The 17,674-nt window shown below is 47.1% G+C and overlaps 1 protein-coding gene across 1 annotated transcript in view; it reads right to left on the bottom strand.

Moving 5' to 3' along the window:
* PIEZO2 (piezo type mechanosensitive ion channel component 2) overlaps positions 1–17,674 on the bottom strand; it is a 71,577-nt gene that overhangs the window by 9,050 nt on the left and 44,853 nt on the right. Inside the window, exons 21-27 of the mRNA XM_079943037.1 lie at positions 15,156–15,338; positions 11,919–12,171; positions 10,823–10,955; positions 9,610–9,757; positions 9,304–9,518; positions 3,017–3,175; positions 504–651 (exon numbers count right to left, since the gene is read on the bottom strand). Coding sequence (XP_079799163.1) covers positions 504–651; positions 3,017–3,175; positions 9,304–9,518; positions 9,610–9,757; positions 10,823–10,955; positions 11,919–12,171; positions 15,156–15,338 — 1,239 coding nt within the window. The remainder of the gene's footprint in view (positions 1–503; positions 652–3,016; positions 3,176–9,303; positions 9,519–9,609; positions 9,758–10,822; positions 10,956–11,918; positions 12,172–15,155; positions 15,339–17,674) is intronic.

A 17,674-nucleotide genomic window follows, 5' to 3' on the forward strand; every position in this document is an offset into this window, starting at 1 on the left:
GGCTACTCAGGAGGCTGGACTACATCCCTTAAATAACAGTAATTCTATCCATATGTCAACCTTAATATCCAACCTAGCAGAATATGCAAATATTTGCACTTCAATTTCCTTTGCACAGGATGTTACATTGTCTGTCCCTCATCAAAGAGTAATCAGAGGCTGACCCTGAGTCCCAGCCACCTGACCCCACTTTTCTCCAGCACATCTCATTCCCTCTTGCTCTCAAATGAGCCACTTCAGAATTATTGGGTTGTACAGCAATACACCTTCTTCTTCACCACAATATACAGCTGCCAGAAGAAGAACAAATCTGGATGCTATTCTCACTAAGGCAACAGCAGGTCCAAGATTCCTAACTCGCGTGGGGTGAAATCAATGGGGCATTTATAGGTCCTAGTAGTTTCTGCTTCATTTATTTGGCCGGAAAATTTGCAGAAGTTCCTATTAATAACAGCCTGTATCTAAGAGAAACAAATAGGGCTAAGGCATCATTATTGGCTTACTTTTTCCGACTCCCGCCAACACTTGAGGATGAATATGTGAGCATAGATGTCCTCCACACAGATCCAGCTGGACAGGCTCAGGGTCGTGTCTGTCCACACCCAGTCCATCACGGCCCTCAGCTCCGTCAGAAAAGGGACGAGGCGGAACCTAGCAGGAACCACGTCTTGTTACAGGGACAGTTGTGGGATGGGCCCCCATCACCTGGCCAACCCCGAGGGCTCATGGAGGTCCTGATTGTTTCAGCCCTTACAACTTAGAAAAAATTCTCAAGGTGACCATTATGGTCAAATCCAACTTGGAATACAACTGCTTTTCATTGTAAGTCCAATAAAGAATTTTTGTCTTTTGACAAAAATACCTTTTTGAAAAAGGTATTTTTCATTTTTAAGATTAATTTTTTTTTTTTTTTTGGCTAATGGTCTTAACAAACTGGAATTCCCTTTTCAAATAAGTTTGAAGGGTCTTCAGTTTCTTTCATTAAAGTCATGGTTTTCATTGTACAAATCTTTCACTTCTTTGGGTACATTTATCTTTGGCTAAATTTAACATACAACTGATTTCTATATGTTGATTTTATATCCTGCAACTTCACTGAATGAAAATGTTGATTAGTTCCAACAGGTTTTGAGTGAGTCTTTAGGATTTTCTCTATATAAAGATCATATGGGGGGAGGGATAAATTAGGAGGTTGGAATTAACATCTACACACTACTATATATAAAATAGCTAACCAACAAGGACCTACTGTATAGCACAGGGAACCATACTCAGTATTTTGTAATAACCTATAAGGTTGTGTGTGTGTGTGTGTGTGTGTGTGTGTGTGTGTGTGTGTGTGTGTACCGGAATCACTTTGCTGTACAGCAGAAAGTAACACGACATTGTAAATCAACGATACTTCAGTTAAAAAAAAATTTTTAAAAAGGTCATATCATCTGCAAACACAATTTTACTTTTTTATTTTTTCAAGTTGCTGATTTTGTTTTTTTTCTTTTCTCATTTTTTTTCTTCTTATTTTGGTGCCCTTCTTTCACTCAACATTTTTTGTTTTTTAAATTTTATTTTATATTGGAGTATAGCTGATTTACAATGTTGTGTTAGTTTCAGGTGTACAGCAAAGTGATTCAGTTATACATATACATGTATATATTCTTTTTCAAATGCCTTTCCCATTTAGGTTGTTAAAGAATATTGAGCAGAGTTCCCTGTGCTATACAGTAGGTTCTTGTTTGTTATCCATTTTAAATATAGCAGTGTGTACATTTCAATCCCAAACTCCCTAACTATCCCTTCCCCACTGGTAACCATAAGTTCATTCTTTAAGTCTGTGAGTCTGTTTCTGTTTTGTAAATAAGTTCATTTTAAACATTTGCTTCTGCTATGAGAATCTGCTGGTCGTAGGATTATTGAATTATGGGGGCTTTGCTGTCGAATGAGCTAGGGAAGGTTATACTCTTGGTCGGGGAAAGATGAGGAGAGGTGAGAAAAGTCATCAGGCGTGGCCACGTCATCGGGGGCACAGCAGGGCCCACGGCTGGGGGACCTACTAGGTGACTGAGGCTATCGAGACCCTGGCTCAGTCCCTTGTATTTCAGCTGGAAGTGGGATGGCCTGGGCTCCTCTGGGGTCTGGGTTTGGTCCTTGTTTCTTGACCGACACAGAGCTCCTTCCAGGCTGGGGCTCATCCCAGACCCTCCCAGCAGCTTGGGTTGCCACCCGGATTTCTCCCCTGAGCTCCTCAGCTTTGAAGGGAGTGCTATTCCACCCCCTTGAAGACGTGTCAGGCCCCCTCCCCACACGGGGCAGCATGCAGTGAAACTCTGACATGTGTGGTGGTTCTCAACATCCGAGCACGCTCAACACTCCTCCATGACTGAGTCCCCAGTCCCCACGTCTGGTGCTCCAGGGGCCAGCAGTGCCCCAGCAGCCTGACCCTTCACCCTGTGGTGTAATCTCCATGGGAACCGGGAGGGGATGCTCACACTGAAACCCTCACACAGAAGAACGAACATGTCCGTGTGAGTGGTAATAACTTCCTACCAGGAACAGGCAAGTCGCGTGGCATTCAGGTTGACATTAGCTGACATTAGTGGAATCAATGCCCCTCCCATGGATGGCTTATTGCACAAGCAAAATTCCAGAGGCATTTTGGAACACTCCAGATTCCAAATATTCTGTTGCACTGTGCCCAGAATATATTAATACTTAGGATCATGGACCCCAATTTTTCATCCTGAAATATTATCAGTGTAATTATACACGATACAGAAATAGAAAACGAACCCACGCGGCTGACTTTAGAGCAGCATCCTGGCCAGGTGGGTGGAACCACACACAAAAAGGCGTTTCAAGGGCCACACATGCTCTCCTGTCAAACACTGTAGGAGCCCTGCAGGGACCCACATGCTGAGGTCACCAGCTTCTTCTCCACTCCCTCCCAGGGAGGGGACACAATGCCGTCCCGCGGCCAGCCCCACTCTGTGAGTCGCTGTGACAGCACAGAGCGTCTCACCCTTGAAACAAGAAGAGATTGACGTAGTTGTAGCTCTTGGTGAGGAAGTTTCCGAGGACCCGCGTTGGGTAGCCGCAGCGGATCTGGTAGGCGGACAACCCGAAATACACGCATTTCACGAAGTACCAAAGCTGGGCGACCAGGTTCTGGCTGAATTTCCTGAGACGTGAAAACACAGAAAAGTGGAGGATGGAATACTCTTCTGGAACAAAAGGACACCAGTTTAGCATAAATTTAAAAAAGCCTAATTGCCCATCTGGCACTTAAAGACAATTCAGTAAATTCTCTCTACATAGTGGATCTCTTCAAAAGGCAAGAGGTGGGGTCAGAAAATCTAATGATTAAAAAAAATTGCTCTGAATGGGCCCCCAATTTATTAGAGCATGATTCAGTTGTTTCAGCCATAATTAAAATAAATGACTGTTAAGTGGATTTACTAGTAAACATTTTCTCAGGACTTTGATGGTGCCGCTATCATGGTCCAGATTGAAGCTCAACAAAGAAAAAACCAAAATGTGGTTTTTACTTGACAAGATGCATAATTTGGAAGATGTAGGAGAAAGAATTCTGAGAAATGAACCCCCATCTTTTTTTCTTTTGCTATACATACATAAGACAGGTCAGGGATTAATACATTTTTGACACCTGGATTTTGGTTCCAGTTCTGTTTGCTATGGAGTTTGTTCCTCAAGCCATCATTTTTCTAAACATCAATGTCTATATGAAAAGTTTCCCTCGCTCTAAAAATCCATGACTCTCTGATCTACTAACTTGCCTTTTTCTAATGACATCCTCAGAGCTAGAGATGGTAGTTCCTCCTCCTGGTGGACAGTTAATGAAGAGGCCCATAGTGTTGAACAGTTCATGAATGCTAGCGTAAGTCTGAGCAAAAACTTAGTGGAACTAAATTTCACACTGGAAAAAAAATTAGAACACATTTTCAAAGAATGATGACCTATAGGATCATTTTTAACTTTGGATAAATGTGGCATCCTGTGAGTCTTAAACATGATTAGTACAAATTTTTAAAAATGAATCCGACTTTCAACTCAGTAAGACTTAAGTATAATCTTCCCTGTGCTTAAAATTAAGAGCGATACTTTAAGTTTTTTAGACAAAGCAGTGTATTACTCTTTATGTTGTATCCTGGATTTATCTTATTAATTTTCAATTTTGTTATCAGAAGAAAACATGTACTATTTTTTCATTGAGAACAGCTATTCTTTAGTTGACAAGATCTAAGAACAAGCCAGGAGCATGTGGGCCTATGTGTCTGGGGGCCTAGAGGCCTCCACGTGGATGTCTGCAGCTAAAGATCTCTGAAATGTTGCTTCTGAGTGTCTCTGCTGTGGAGAAACCCAGTCTCGGTATTTCAGGACCTAATGAATTACTTTAACTGCGTTTGACCATGGTGGGCGCTTGACAAGTTACCAGTAAGATATCAGATACTTTACGGAGAGCCCCCATCAACTATCCAGTTCCTCGTCTTTCTAGGAACTGTCCATATTGGTAGAACTTTAGGAAATCACATTTTTTTTAATCTCTCCAGGAAAATGCCCTTTGATTTTACAGATACTTGATATAAAAACTACATGGGAAAGAATTCTTCTATATTTATCAAAATTATAATCAAAGACTTAAAACTGTGTTGCCTTCTATTCTTTATAAAAGGTCCAACCCCTGTTTTACCTACTAAAAAAAATTCCCTTTCTATGATGTTAAAGTGGGTCAACTTGGAATAAGTACTAGTTAACCTACAGATCCGGAAGCAATCACGTTAACCGTAATTAGGGACACTGAGGTTGTCCTGTACTGGGAAGCGTTTGTCTGTGGCGTCTCTACATGGTTTATTCCCAGAGGCTGGAGTCACGCCCTCCCCGTCTCCCTTGGCACCTACCGTGCAGAGCTGTGGAGACTGTAGGGAACCCTTGGATATTTGCGGGCTATATGGTGTGATGCACACAGAAAAAGCCATTTATCAGATAAATTATTCAGATATCCGAGCTTCCTTGTCCTCAATGTTATCACCGGTAGCCCTAATTTTCTTCTGTAGGGCTTAAAAGACTCCTAATCTATTTCTTCCCTTACGCTTTCCTTGTCTGGAAAGGATTTAGACAATATGACTATTAATCAATGGTTTCTCTTTAAACAATGAATGAAATTTTCAGTAAATTTGAAGGAAGAAAAATGAATTTTGGAGGTTAAAGAGTAGCAGCAGGGCTTCCCTGGTGGCGCAGTGGTTGAGAGTCCGCCTGCCGATGCAGGGGACACGGGTTCGTGCCCCGGTCCGGGAAGATCCCACATGCCGCGGAGCGGCTGGGCCCGTGAGCCATGGTCGCTGAGCCTGCGCGTCCGGAGCCTGTGCTCCGCAACGGGAGAGGCCACAGCAGTGAGAGGCCCGCGTACCGCAAAAAAAAAAAAAAAAAAAAAAAAAAAAAGTAGCAGCACAGTTTGAAATGTCAAGAAATTATGTTGTCACTGACATGCCGGCAGTGATGCCGGAGGCTCACCAATCCTAATATATCTTGAATTAAAGATCCAAAACCAAAGACAGATTAGTCTGTTGCACTAGGGATGGCCATTAGGTGAGACCCAAAGGTGAGATCCCAGGAGAAGAAAGGGCCTGTGTGGCCATAGTTTGGTGACTCTCACAGTGTCGGGAGCCTGGGAGCCCCGTGTGTGAAAGGCCGTGAAAGGCCGACAGGTCCTTGCTTTACTCACGTGGGTGTCACAGCCCTTTTCTCCTGGTCTGCTGCCCTGGACCTAAGAGGTGCTCGATAAACGTGAACTTGAATTGAATGTGCACGACTTGTAAGACACCCCAGAGAAGCTCTCATTCATTCGGTCCTTATAGCAGATGTTTCAGCCGTGTTTGGTTGGCAGGCGTTGTCGCTAGGCTGTTGACCTCCTCAAAAGCCTGGCAGGACAGCGTGGTCGCCAGAAGAATGCCCCCAGCCCCCACCCAAAGACGTGCACGTCCTAGTCCCCAGAACCTGGGAACGTGTGACCTCCCATGGCAAAGAGGACTTGACAGATGTGCTAAGGTCGGGGACCTGGAGAGGCGGAGCAACCGGGGCTGTCCAGGTGGCCTCAGTCAGTGAGTCCTTAGCGGGAGAGAGCCTTGCTCAGCCATGGGTGGAGGGAGACGCAGCAGGGGAACAGATGCTGGGTTTGAAGATGGAGGAGGAGAGGTGCAGAGCATGGGCACCTCTAGAAGCTGGAAGAGGGCGGGAGGTGGATGCTCCCCTGGAGCCCCCAGAAAGAACCACAGCCCTGCCCACACACATGAATCAGTCCAGTGAGACCTGGGTCTGCCCCCTGACCTGCAGAACCGCAAGACGACACACCTGCGTTGCTTTAAACCCTAACTTTGTAGTGATTTGTTACGGCAGCAACAGGACACCAACACAAGCAGGAATAACCAAACCATTTGCCGATTTGACCTAAAAGGACTAAAGTGCTAAAAGGACTCTCAGTGGCTTCACTGTTGCAGTATTTCTGGGAGCTCTGGTCTCTGCTGGACCCCCTGTCAGGACATGGCAAAGATTTAGGCTCAAGGGCTCTGGAACTCTCTCTTGGGACTGGCTGGAATAATCAAATCCTTTTCACACTGCAGAGTGAAATAATAGGTTGTGTTACCTAAAAAAAAAAATCTTCCTGGAAGCAAGTACGGGATGCTTCCCATGGAGGCAGGACTGCAATATACAGTAGGTGCAGTAGACGGTAGGTGCAGTATACAGTAGCTGCAGCACACAGTAGGGCCAAGAGCCCTGGGGTTGGGGGTTGGTCCCTCCAGTAATTGGCTGAGTGACTCTGGGGAGGTCACACTTCCATATGGGCTCACCTGTCTTCATCTGGAAAATTAGACAGTAGGTCTAGAAAGCTTTTTAAGGTCTTTTCTTCTCTGAAATTAAGAATTTCAATGAGAGCTGCTGAAGCATGCCTCCTTGATGCTTTTAAATATCAGACAAATTACCAAAATTCACCATCCAGCTATCCTGGGTGTTAAATTTGGCCTATTTGTCTGCTTTGAGAGATAGCTATAATTAAATATTTACAGAGAAAATTGTACTTATTTTATTTTAAAGACTAACAAATAAGGGACTTCCCTGGTGGCGTAGTGGTTAAGAATCCGCCTGCCAATGCTGGGGACATGGGTTCTAGCCCCGGTCTGGGAAGATCCCACAAGCCACAGAGCAACTAATCCCGTGTGCCACAACTACAGAGCCCACGTGCCACAACTACGGAAGCCCACGCACCTAGAGCCCATGATCCACAACAAGAGAAGCCACCGCAATGAGAAGCCCGCGCACCGCAACGAAGAGTCGCCCCCACTCGCTGCAACTAGAAAAGGCCTGCGCGTAGCAACGAAGACCCAACGCAGCCAAAAATAAATTTTAAAAAAACAACTCTTTAAAAAAAATAAGATTCACAATGTTCTCATGACCAAATTCTAGTATTTTTACACACGGCTTGCCCTATTCTGAATTACCTTTACCATGTGAGCTACATTTCCTCCCCTAGTTTGCGGTGTGGAATGGAAGGCTTACGGAGCTATTGGGTGTCTTCTGAGTAACAACCCTTTATATAGTTAGTTCTACTTTAGACTCAGGAAAGATGATCCTAATTCCAATTTTCCTTTTAAAATATTTTCATTGCCACCATTTATTATCACAAAGCAATGATTCCCTAGACTGAGGTCAAAAAGTCAGCCTGAACGTTCAGGTGGGGGCAGACGTCAGTCTAGCCACTGGTAGAAGAGACTTGGTTTCCTCGTGGAGAATTACATCTGAGTCGGTTTCTGAACAGCATTAGGAAAATCCATTTGCATTACTTGCTACTCCAAAAATGGTGCTCACCAGCTTGACGGACAGGTTATTCCTAAGGCTTGGCTGTGAATGACTCATGAGGTCTGATAAAGAGATCAAACTGGTGGTACACATGAAGCCCTTTTCATGACATGTTCTTAAAAAGGTCCCTCCTCTCATGTTATATGGACAGTTCCCTGCTCCCCTTCTGCAGACCCTTTGCTTTCATCGTCTACCAGAGCCGATACCAGGCACACCTCCTTTTACTGCGCTTCACAGATACTGTGATTTTTACAAATGGAAAGTTTGTGGCCACCCTGCGTCCAGCAAGTCTGTCAGCACCATTTTTCCAACAGCATTTGCTCCCTTCGTGTCTCTGTGTCACAATTAGGTAATTCTTGCAATAGTTCAGGCTTTTTCATTACGATTGTATTTGTTGTGGTGTCCTGTGGTCAGTGATCTTTGATGTTACTACTATAACTCACTGAACGCCCAGGTGATGGGTAGCATTTTTTAGCAATAAAGTATTTTTAGATTAAGGTATAAACATTGTGTTTTTAATACATAATGCTATTGCACACTTAATAGACTACAGTTTGGTGTAAACATAACTTTTATAGGCACCGGGAAACCAGAAAATTCCTGCCACCCGATTTGTTGTGGTGATCAGAACCGAACCCGCCGTATCCCCAAGGTCTGCCTGCATTTCCTGTTGATAGGGGTCTCCTTGGTTTTTCTTTCCTGGACTGACTCATTCATCTGCTCACGCGTGAAGCACCAACTTGGCCCCAGCACCGTTCTGGGTGGAGGCGTGCCCTCTGGTCTGAGATCTGACCTTGGGGAGGGGAGCCCTGCCAGGGGAGGGGAGAGGCTGTCAGGAGGCACCGAGGAGGGTCAGCATGGCCAGAGCTGGGGGCTCAAGGGACAGAGGGAAAGACGGCCTCCAGCCCCCTCCTGGGACAGCGCCAGCCCTTCCCTACCCAAGTCCTCGGCCTCCAAGGCACCTTCACAGCAATAGCTGTATTAACTGCAGCGGCGGCGGCACGGGGGCTGCCGTGTTTACCCCTCAGAAGGACCCAGTGCGGCAGACCCCTCGTCACCTGCACCCCCTTTCTCTACCAGTTGAACAGACTCCGTTCTTTTCATCCGCTTCTCATGTGACACACTTTTGCGTCCTCTCATCCCCTTACGCTCTTAACACCGCACTCCAGTCCGTCTCTCTAACTGCTCAGGTCACAGCACGAGGACCCCAGGTGTGCGCTGACCGCTCAGCCCGTCCCCTCCCTAGCTGAGAGCACTAGGTCTGAGATGCGTATAAAACGCAGTGCTAACGTTTCTGAGGAATCAGCTCACGCCCTGGCTTCACACTGAGTTTAGCATTGATTAAACCCCCTGACTTTCCCTTCTCCTACGGGCCGATCCTTATGCAAATGTCTGCGTGAAAGCGGCCCGCACGGCTCTAGCTTCCGAAGGCCTTACCTCTCAGTCACACCAGGCAAGATGAAGAACATCCAGAAGTGAATCCCAAACACCAGGATGACCTGGAAGATGACCTTCCCCAGCACCGTCTTCCTGAGGTACAGTGCCCGGTCCACCACCATGGTGCCGAACTGAATGAGGACCATCACCAAGAAGGGCCCCGGGACCTGGTCTTCCGACAGCGAGGAGGTGATGTCGGCCGCGGCTGAATGTTTCTGGGGGGGAGACCACAGGTTCAGGCCCGGTGGCACCCACGGGACAGCAGCGCTAGTCCCTGGTGTGCAGTGGCCTTGGTCCCCGACCTACCCCAAAGGCCCAGAAGCCGAAGACGATGATGACGAAGTCGACGGTGTCTGCCAGGAACATGAGCACGTACACGTCGGTCACGGCGCTGTAGTCGGGGTGGATGAGGTCGTAGAAGAACTGTCTGATGGGCACGTAGAGCTGCAGGGTCCTGCCAGACAGACACCCGGAGAGGGGGATGCAGGAGCCACGGGATACAGTGATCAGAGCATTCCCTCCTCCCACCAGCTCTCAGCCCCTGCCCCCGACCTCAGGACAGTCTGCTGGGGGAAGGGGGGCTCCTGCCCCAACAGAGACTGTGCACTAGTTCATGGCCGACGGGACCACAGACCTCTTCTCTCCTTGAAGCATAATGGAGCGGTAGCCCTGGAAATGAGGGGCCGGTTTATCCCGATTCGATTACTCTCCACCTGTGAGGCCCTGATCCTGCTACCCAGCCCTCTGCGCTTCTGTAAAAGGTGTGATAAGTAATGAGGCGGGAGGCCTGGGCTGCGGTGAGAGCAAACGGGGCCTGTGGTCCTGCCTGAGACCCAGGAAATGCCACGCAGCCCCTGCTCCTCCGTGTGTCCCCCGGGTCCCGGGCAGCGCCCTGGGCTTTGGAGCTCACCTCGCTCCATCCTTCATGGCCCTGTGCCCTGGCCCTGGCTTGTCTGCCCAGCCCCTGTCCCCCCATCTTCACTGTGCTCTGGGTTCCACCTTCAGTTCAAGGCCACGTTCAGGTGAGCAGCGCCCTCGGTCTCAGAGCCCAGACTCAGGGCCAGCCCTGTTGCACCTCCCCCGTTTCCACTCCTGTCTCTGCATCCCTGTCACCTGGGGGAGGGGCCTGTGAACTCGGCTGGTGAACTTGGGCGGCGGGACAGACAAACCACTTCCCGCGTGCACCTCGGTTTCCCTCTATGGGGTAAGTGTATCGCTAAGAACCTTCCAGCTTTGACTTCATTCCCTCTCTGTCTGGCTGGACTCTTTCATATGCCTGGAAATACACACGGTGAGCCCGTGTTCAAATAGAAAAAGTGTGTTTAGAAATGCAGTGGATGTAAAAATAAATCATCCTTATTGGAAAGTGATTCTTAAAAGCAGTATCACGATGGGCTATTTCGTTCTGCCTGAAGCAGATGATGTTTGTGGTGGGACAAGTCACTTCGCTTGTCACCTCTGGCTGATATGCAGTAAGTGACACCAGCTCCCCAGCCCCAAGGCGTTCTCACGCACTCACTTCTTTATGGTAAACACTTTTGCTTTGATTAAGTGTTCTCGAAGCTTCTCCACGTAAAGTTCCCGTCTGCTTTTTTGCTTGCCGCTCACAACACTGCTTCCTTTCTGGCTGCTGTTTCGGGTGCTTGTGCTGCCTGAAAGTAAAAAGAAACCGAGATGCACCGTGAGTTGCAGGTTTGTCGACGTAAATATTGCAGAAGCCCCGCCGCCCCCAGGACAGAGGATGGTCTGAAGCTGTTTAGAAGGTGAGACACACAGATGCCCGTAAGAACAGAGGCGGAGAACTTGGAATCTGCAGCCTCAACTCTGCTTCCACAGCCAAAGGCATCCGTGGGTTTTCACACCCACTGCTGGCTCTTTCCTCGGCCGCGGTGGGACCTCTGTCCCAGGAGGAAGTAGACCGGAGAACAGTTCTTATCGTGCTCAGTGGGGTCCCAGGTTTTTGTTGCGGGTTTTCTAGATTGGGTCCAGGACCCATGCCTTTTTTCAGGTCCAAATGTCTCTAACTGTAAAACAAATAGGAGACGACCTGCCAGTGCTTGCCTGAAAAATGTCTTCTGCTGATGAATACAGAGTGTCTGGAAGGCTTCAGACAGAAGCACTACCAACACAAAAGCCCACTTACCCCAAGAGGGGCAACTGGAACGCATATGTACTTTCCTACTACTGGCTGTTGAGTAAGAAATTAATAACTAGCTTAGGAAATAACTAAGAAGGTTTGGCTAAAAGTTCCCATTGATTAAAATGTATTTTCAAAATAAATCGTGATGTATACTCAGCAGAATCTCTGGATATGATTTATAACTACCCTGTATCCAACACCCACTAGGTACGAGGCGGCGTGCTGGCCACTTTTCTCCACGACCTGACATCCTCGTCCGGGGACGACTCAGACAGACACCCTGGACAGTGATGTGATCGCCCCGGACCACACACACAGCTCAGCCCGGACTCGGAACTCCGTCTGTCTGGTTGCAAAGTACATTCTTTTCACATCACAATATCTGTCTCCTCGACAGCACCCAACAAACTCCCCCGCCCCGGACCCACTGGAACCAGGGAAATGGTTCAGCCTGGGGACACCGTGTGACAGATACCTCTCTTGGACCTATTGGAGGAAAAGCTGGAGTCCTGGGACGTCTGGGAGCCGCTGCTGGAGCGCTTCCTCCTGATGGCGGCCGGCTGCTCGGGGAAGGTCACGTGCACCGACTCCACGGACGCGGCCAGGTTGATGGACTTCAGGGAGTCGGAGGAACCCCTCCTACCGTGGCTGAGGGACAGCGCGTCGTCCGAGCCCACCTCGTCAGAGCCACCGTCTGCGATGTCATCTTCGTCCCACAGGCCATGGCACTGAGAAGGCAAGGAAGGGACAGCTCAGCCCGCTGTTCCGGGGAGGGGGCTGGGATTCTGCCCTATGACATCCCAGCCACCAGAGCGTCCCTCAGGATAAACGTAAAACAGGGCGACTGTAGCTGACAACACTGTTGTACAGCGGAAACTGGCTAGGAGAGTGCAACTTAAATGCTGTCACCAAACAAAGACAGAGAGGCAGGTGAGGAGGTGTTGGATGCACTAATTAACCAGAGGGAGAGAGCCTTTGCTCCATGTATACGTTTATCGAATCACTACATGTACACCTTGAATACCTTACAATTTCATTTGTCAATTATACGTCAATAAAACTTTGTCAATTATACATCAATTATACGTCAATAAAACTGAAATTTAACAAAAGATTAGAAACGCAAAGCAGTGCAAAGGATTCTAAGAAAGAGCATCATCTATAATTTTCCAACGGTCCCAGCAGAGTGGAGGCAGTGGGCATAGACCATAGCATTTGGCTCTTCAGTGGAGATGCAGACAGATGATGGGGTGGAGGTCAAACAGAATCAACGCAGCTGGTTCCCTGAGCGGAAGTGCTTTCCAGCACACATTGCTGTGCTGACAGCGTGCACCGGCAGAACGGAGCTGAAGTGACCATGGGTGAACTGATCCCCGCCCCGTGCCCACCAAATATCTGTACTGGAATTACGGTGCTGCTCCTCCCCCAGCCTGCACCACAAGACCTGAATCCTGGGATCACCAGGGATCACCACGGCTGACCCAGGAACAGACCTGCAAATACTCTACTCCAACAATGCTGGCCCACGTGTGAGAGTCTGTGATGCGTCCTGCAGAGCCGGGTTTTTGCTTCAAGGAAGTGGGATAAAGGGGGCCGGTAAGGACAGGAGGGAGGATTGCAGAAGAGGGGGCTGAGGAAGCAGGACTTTCCTGGAATGAGATGCTACGTGGACCACAAGTCGCCCTGGTGTTGACCTTGGACGAAGCTGCCCAGTGAGCTGTCCGCCCCCTGAGCGCCCTGGCTGCCAGGCTAGCATTCATCCCCAGGACCCCGTCCAGTCCTCCGTCTGACTCTGTAGAGAATAAGAGCTCCAGGCCCATTTGCCAAACCAACTCGGAGAACGACCCATTCATCCAAAGACAGAGTCACGTAATTTACAGATTATTCTTAAATATTTATGTACAGATATATTATTTCTTAAACACATTCAATGAATGTATTCTTATAACAGACAGTTTAGATGCTCGTAATGGGATTTTTCAGTTTATACTGATTTCTTTCAAATCATTTTGAAAGTGGCTTTGTCTTTTGTTAACATTTTATTAACATATTTGGATTCTTTCACTGCTTTCTCAGTAGCATATTTATTTAGGTTTGTTAATTCTTCCAATTGTTTATCAAATTATAGTGATTCATAGAAATAGCATAATTTTAACCACTTTTGAAATTTGCACATAGTTTTTAATTGTTTGGATTTCAAAGCAGCATTGTTAAAAGGTTGAAAAAAATGATTTTTTCAAAAGCTGTAGGATAGTTTTGTCTTTTTATGAAAGGATTTATCATTACAAAAAGCATTTTTCATACCATTAGCCAAAATTTCAGCATTACGGTACCTCAAATATATTCACTGTATATAAGACATTTTCAAAGAAGAAATCAGAGTAAGTGTACCAATACGAAACACCAAAATTTCATTTACTGTGTGCTTTAAATATAAAATCATAGCTGTTAAACCATCTGAATGTTGATGAAAAAGTAATAAAAGTATCTAAAGTTTTATAATTTTCTTAAAATGACACGCAAAAGGATTCAGAATTTGCAAGAGAAACTGGAAACGGCCAAAATTATACTAAATGCTGAAATTTAAAACTTTAATTTCTAGAACAAAAAAGATAAGGTTAAACATCTATTAATATGTTCGTCAAGAATTAGTAAATTGGCTACATTCAGGTAATTACCGTATTCATCAGAAGAACTGGAAAAATTAAGCAAATTTTATTTTGGCTAATGGGTGCCTGTGGATAAATACCTTTGCAAACTCACCACACCCCAGTGACTCAGGTAAGCCACCCCCGCCAAGTGAAGGGTTAGGGACTTGCAGTTTGCAAGGTGACAAAAGGCAGAGTAAAGGTCTTGGTCATGGTACACCAATGAAAGCCTGTTTGAAACAGCCCACTGAATAGGACAGAAGTTGAACAAACTGTTACATGTATGTGTGCATGTACGTGTGTGTATGCATTAACTGAGGCCAAGCTTGTTCTCAAAAGGAACGAATAAAGATACTACTTGATAAAATGAATTTAAAATACGTTATACGAGACAAGGTTAAAATAAGAGAAGGAAAGTAAGACTGTGACCACAGGCACATCAATATCTAATTTTTAGAGTTGAGTGGTATATTACAAGTTTAGCTTATAATTCACAGTGTGTGAGAAGAAAAAACCCCACAGATGCTCAGCGGGATGACAGGAGTTACTGATCCCGAGAAGGTCACTCTGTAGACAGGTCTTCCCAGAGCAACGAGGGAATGGCTTTCTCAGCCTGTGCTCTCAGGGAGCACAGCCCTGGGCTTCCCGGGCCCATCACGTAGACGGTCTCTCACTAAAGCCAGTGGTTTCGCGACAAGAAACTACAAGAAAAGCAATGCTACTAGAAGGGGGTGGGCCGAGGTCAGGATGGAGAGGAGACCCCAAACTGCGGCTCCCTGATGATCTGCCGTGGATCAGGAGGTAAGAACTGCTCACCGTTCGGGTGTTGGGTTAATTAGGCTGTGTTCAACCCAGGGTAGAAACGGGAAAATTTCCCCTTGATTTATTACGAACTCCATTATTGAGCACACAGTGTTGGAGAAAATGAATGAAATGAACACAACTGTCTGTTAACAAGGAAAAAAAGAGCACACACACAGACCCCACCCCATGGACCCTCGGCCCCATGCGATCGCAATGCTCGGGTTCTCGGGAATCTTTCAGGGGCTGTGAACGGGCAGTACCTTCAGGATGGACCGGTGGAAGAAGAGGGCCAGCAGCTGGATGAGGTCGTAGAGAACGTAGCCCTCCTTCTTCTCCACCCCGATGATATTGGGTGGGTGGTAAGGCTTGTCTTTGTTCAATTCCACATTCTTGTTCCAGGGAAAGAACCCAAACTGGAAGAAATACTTGACCACAATTGCCACCTGCACACAGATGATAGAAATTTTTAAAAAACGAGTCCTTTTAAGAATAGTTCTATAGGAGAAACAGTGACACAAAAAAATTAAGGGGAAAAAGTCTCAGTATTGTTGCTGGGAATGCACACACCATGTGGAATAACAAATTCTCATTCTCAGACCCTGACTTTAGGACAAGCGCAGAATCTCACCTCCAGGGCCTTTTTTTTTGCGGTACGTGGGCCTCTCACTGCTGTGGCCTCTCCCGTTGCAGAGCACAGGCTCAGCGGCCATGGCTCACGGGCCCAGCGGCTCCGCGGTATGTGGGATCTTCCCGGACCGGGGCACGAACCTGTGTCCCCTGCATCGGCAGGCGGACTCTCAACCACTGCGCCACCAGGGAAGCCCACCTCCAGGGCCTGTGACTACGGATACATCAGGGCCATTTATGTTACTTCTGACTCGGCTTAAATGACTTCTGCTACTGTTGAGGAATTGGCTAATTTCTACTGATTCAATTAGATATTTACGCAAGTATTCAGCTATTAACTACTGTAATTAGAACCAACAAGAACAGGAAGATCTTTATCTTTATACTTTAGGGTATTGCTTTAATTTGTAATCTTTAGGAGCAAACCACACAGGCTCGCTGTACACGATATTACTTTATTCTCATCTCTCTCTTCTCACCATTTTATTGCTCATTGGAAGTGCTCAAGAAATAAAAGTGAATGAAACAGAATCTTGCCAATTGTGCTGGTAACTAGCTCACGGTGCAAACGTGGAGATGTTTGCAGAGATGGACACTGAAACATCGTCCAACGTCTGCGTCATCAGGGGTTAATTCATTACACGTAATCCATCAATAAAAATAGTTTTACAAGTCCCCCATTGACCTAGAGTCCCCCTTCAGCCCTCCTCCTCTCACACTTCTTCCCAAAGTCGAGCCTCTGTGAAGAGCAGCCCTGCGTCCCTTACCCTGGTGCTTGCACCCAGCACTGCGTACCCACACAGAAGCCAGAGTCCGGCCACACCCCCCTTGCACCCCACCCAGTGTCCCTTCCTGAACCTGCTCCTCTGCCCCCTCCTCTCAGCCCCCCTGCGGTGACATTGGTCCGGACCGTGATATTTCTCACCCCGGCTGTTTTCCAAGCCTCCACTTTATAAAAACTTGCTAAAACACACACTGGACGGAGTCATGTCCCATTCAACTCCTTCAACCCAAGGGACCGAGTGCTGAGCTCACACCCCGTGGACAGGCATCCCCGGGCGCCTCTGCTGCCCGCCCCTCCAGCCTCCTTGCAGCCCCATCACGGCCCGTCCGTCCTGCGCTCGCTGGGCTGTCTTACGCCTTCGTTTCTTCGCAAGGACTGGACTCACTTTGCTTTCGTCCTTTGCCGAACTTCTCTCCTTCCCACGTACCCCCTTGTGCTGACGAGTCCCCCCACCCCGGCTACAAGAGGCCACACGCCTGCCGCGCTCTGCACCAGTGCCCACCCATGCCGTGTGGTTTTCAACTGTAGGCAATTCTCCGTTTACACTCATCAGTTCACTACAGGAACCTGCAACCACTGAGAAACAGGAACGACCATTTTTTAAAAACTTTCTGTTGTTTCCTCTTGCCCAGCATAGCCCCCAGCTGTGGCCCAAAGTCTGGGTTGTGGAGGGAATTAACATCAACAACGCCTCAGTGTGACAGAGAAAATGGAGAGCCCCACTTTGAATCGGGAAGATCTCATTTCAAGACGAAAGCTGTGCACCAGCGGCTCTTTCTCCCTTCTCCACATTCCTAGAACCTGCCCTTACCTCAAGTCAGGTAAGAAGCTCCTCCTGCAGAGGCGCTGGGGAGAATCTCCAGGCCCCAAACAGGGAGTCACTTATGCCCCGATCACCAAGTTATGCAATGGAAGGAATATTTAAGAGCCATTATTTAGACAGACTAATTAAAGTCATGGGTACGTATTTGGCTTCACACCTTTTATTTTTATTATGGAAATAAGATGCACGATAGCAATACTTTAAAATGAATACTTTGGAGATGATTTAATACATAACTTTGTTTGAATTTTGCTGTTGAATTACTTGTAAACCTATCAAATTTCTAGACTCTAACTCTACCCCATGATGAGTACTATCCTTGAAGAAGCAATTACAGCTCCACTGTTAGTGAAAACTTTCCTTCTGAGCCAGGTAAGAAAATGGGGCTTCTTCACAAATCTAAGATGACAAAGAACCGTGACGGCCCGAGGAGCAATGTCCGTAAGAGCCTCCCTTCTACTCCCAGTTTTACGGTTGCCATGGGAATTTGTGAACTGCTACGTACACAACAGGGCAGGGCAGAAAGGCAGGTTCATATATTTGGG

The sequence above is a fragment of the Stenella coeruleoalba genome (assembly GCF_951394435.1).
Source record: "Stenella coeruleoalba genome assembly, chromosome: 14".
NCBI lineage: Eukaryota > Metazoa > Chordata > Mammalia > Artiodactyla > Delphinidae > Stenella > Stenella coeruleoalba.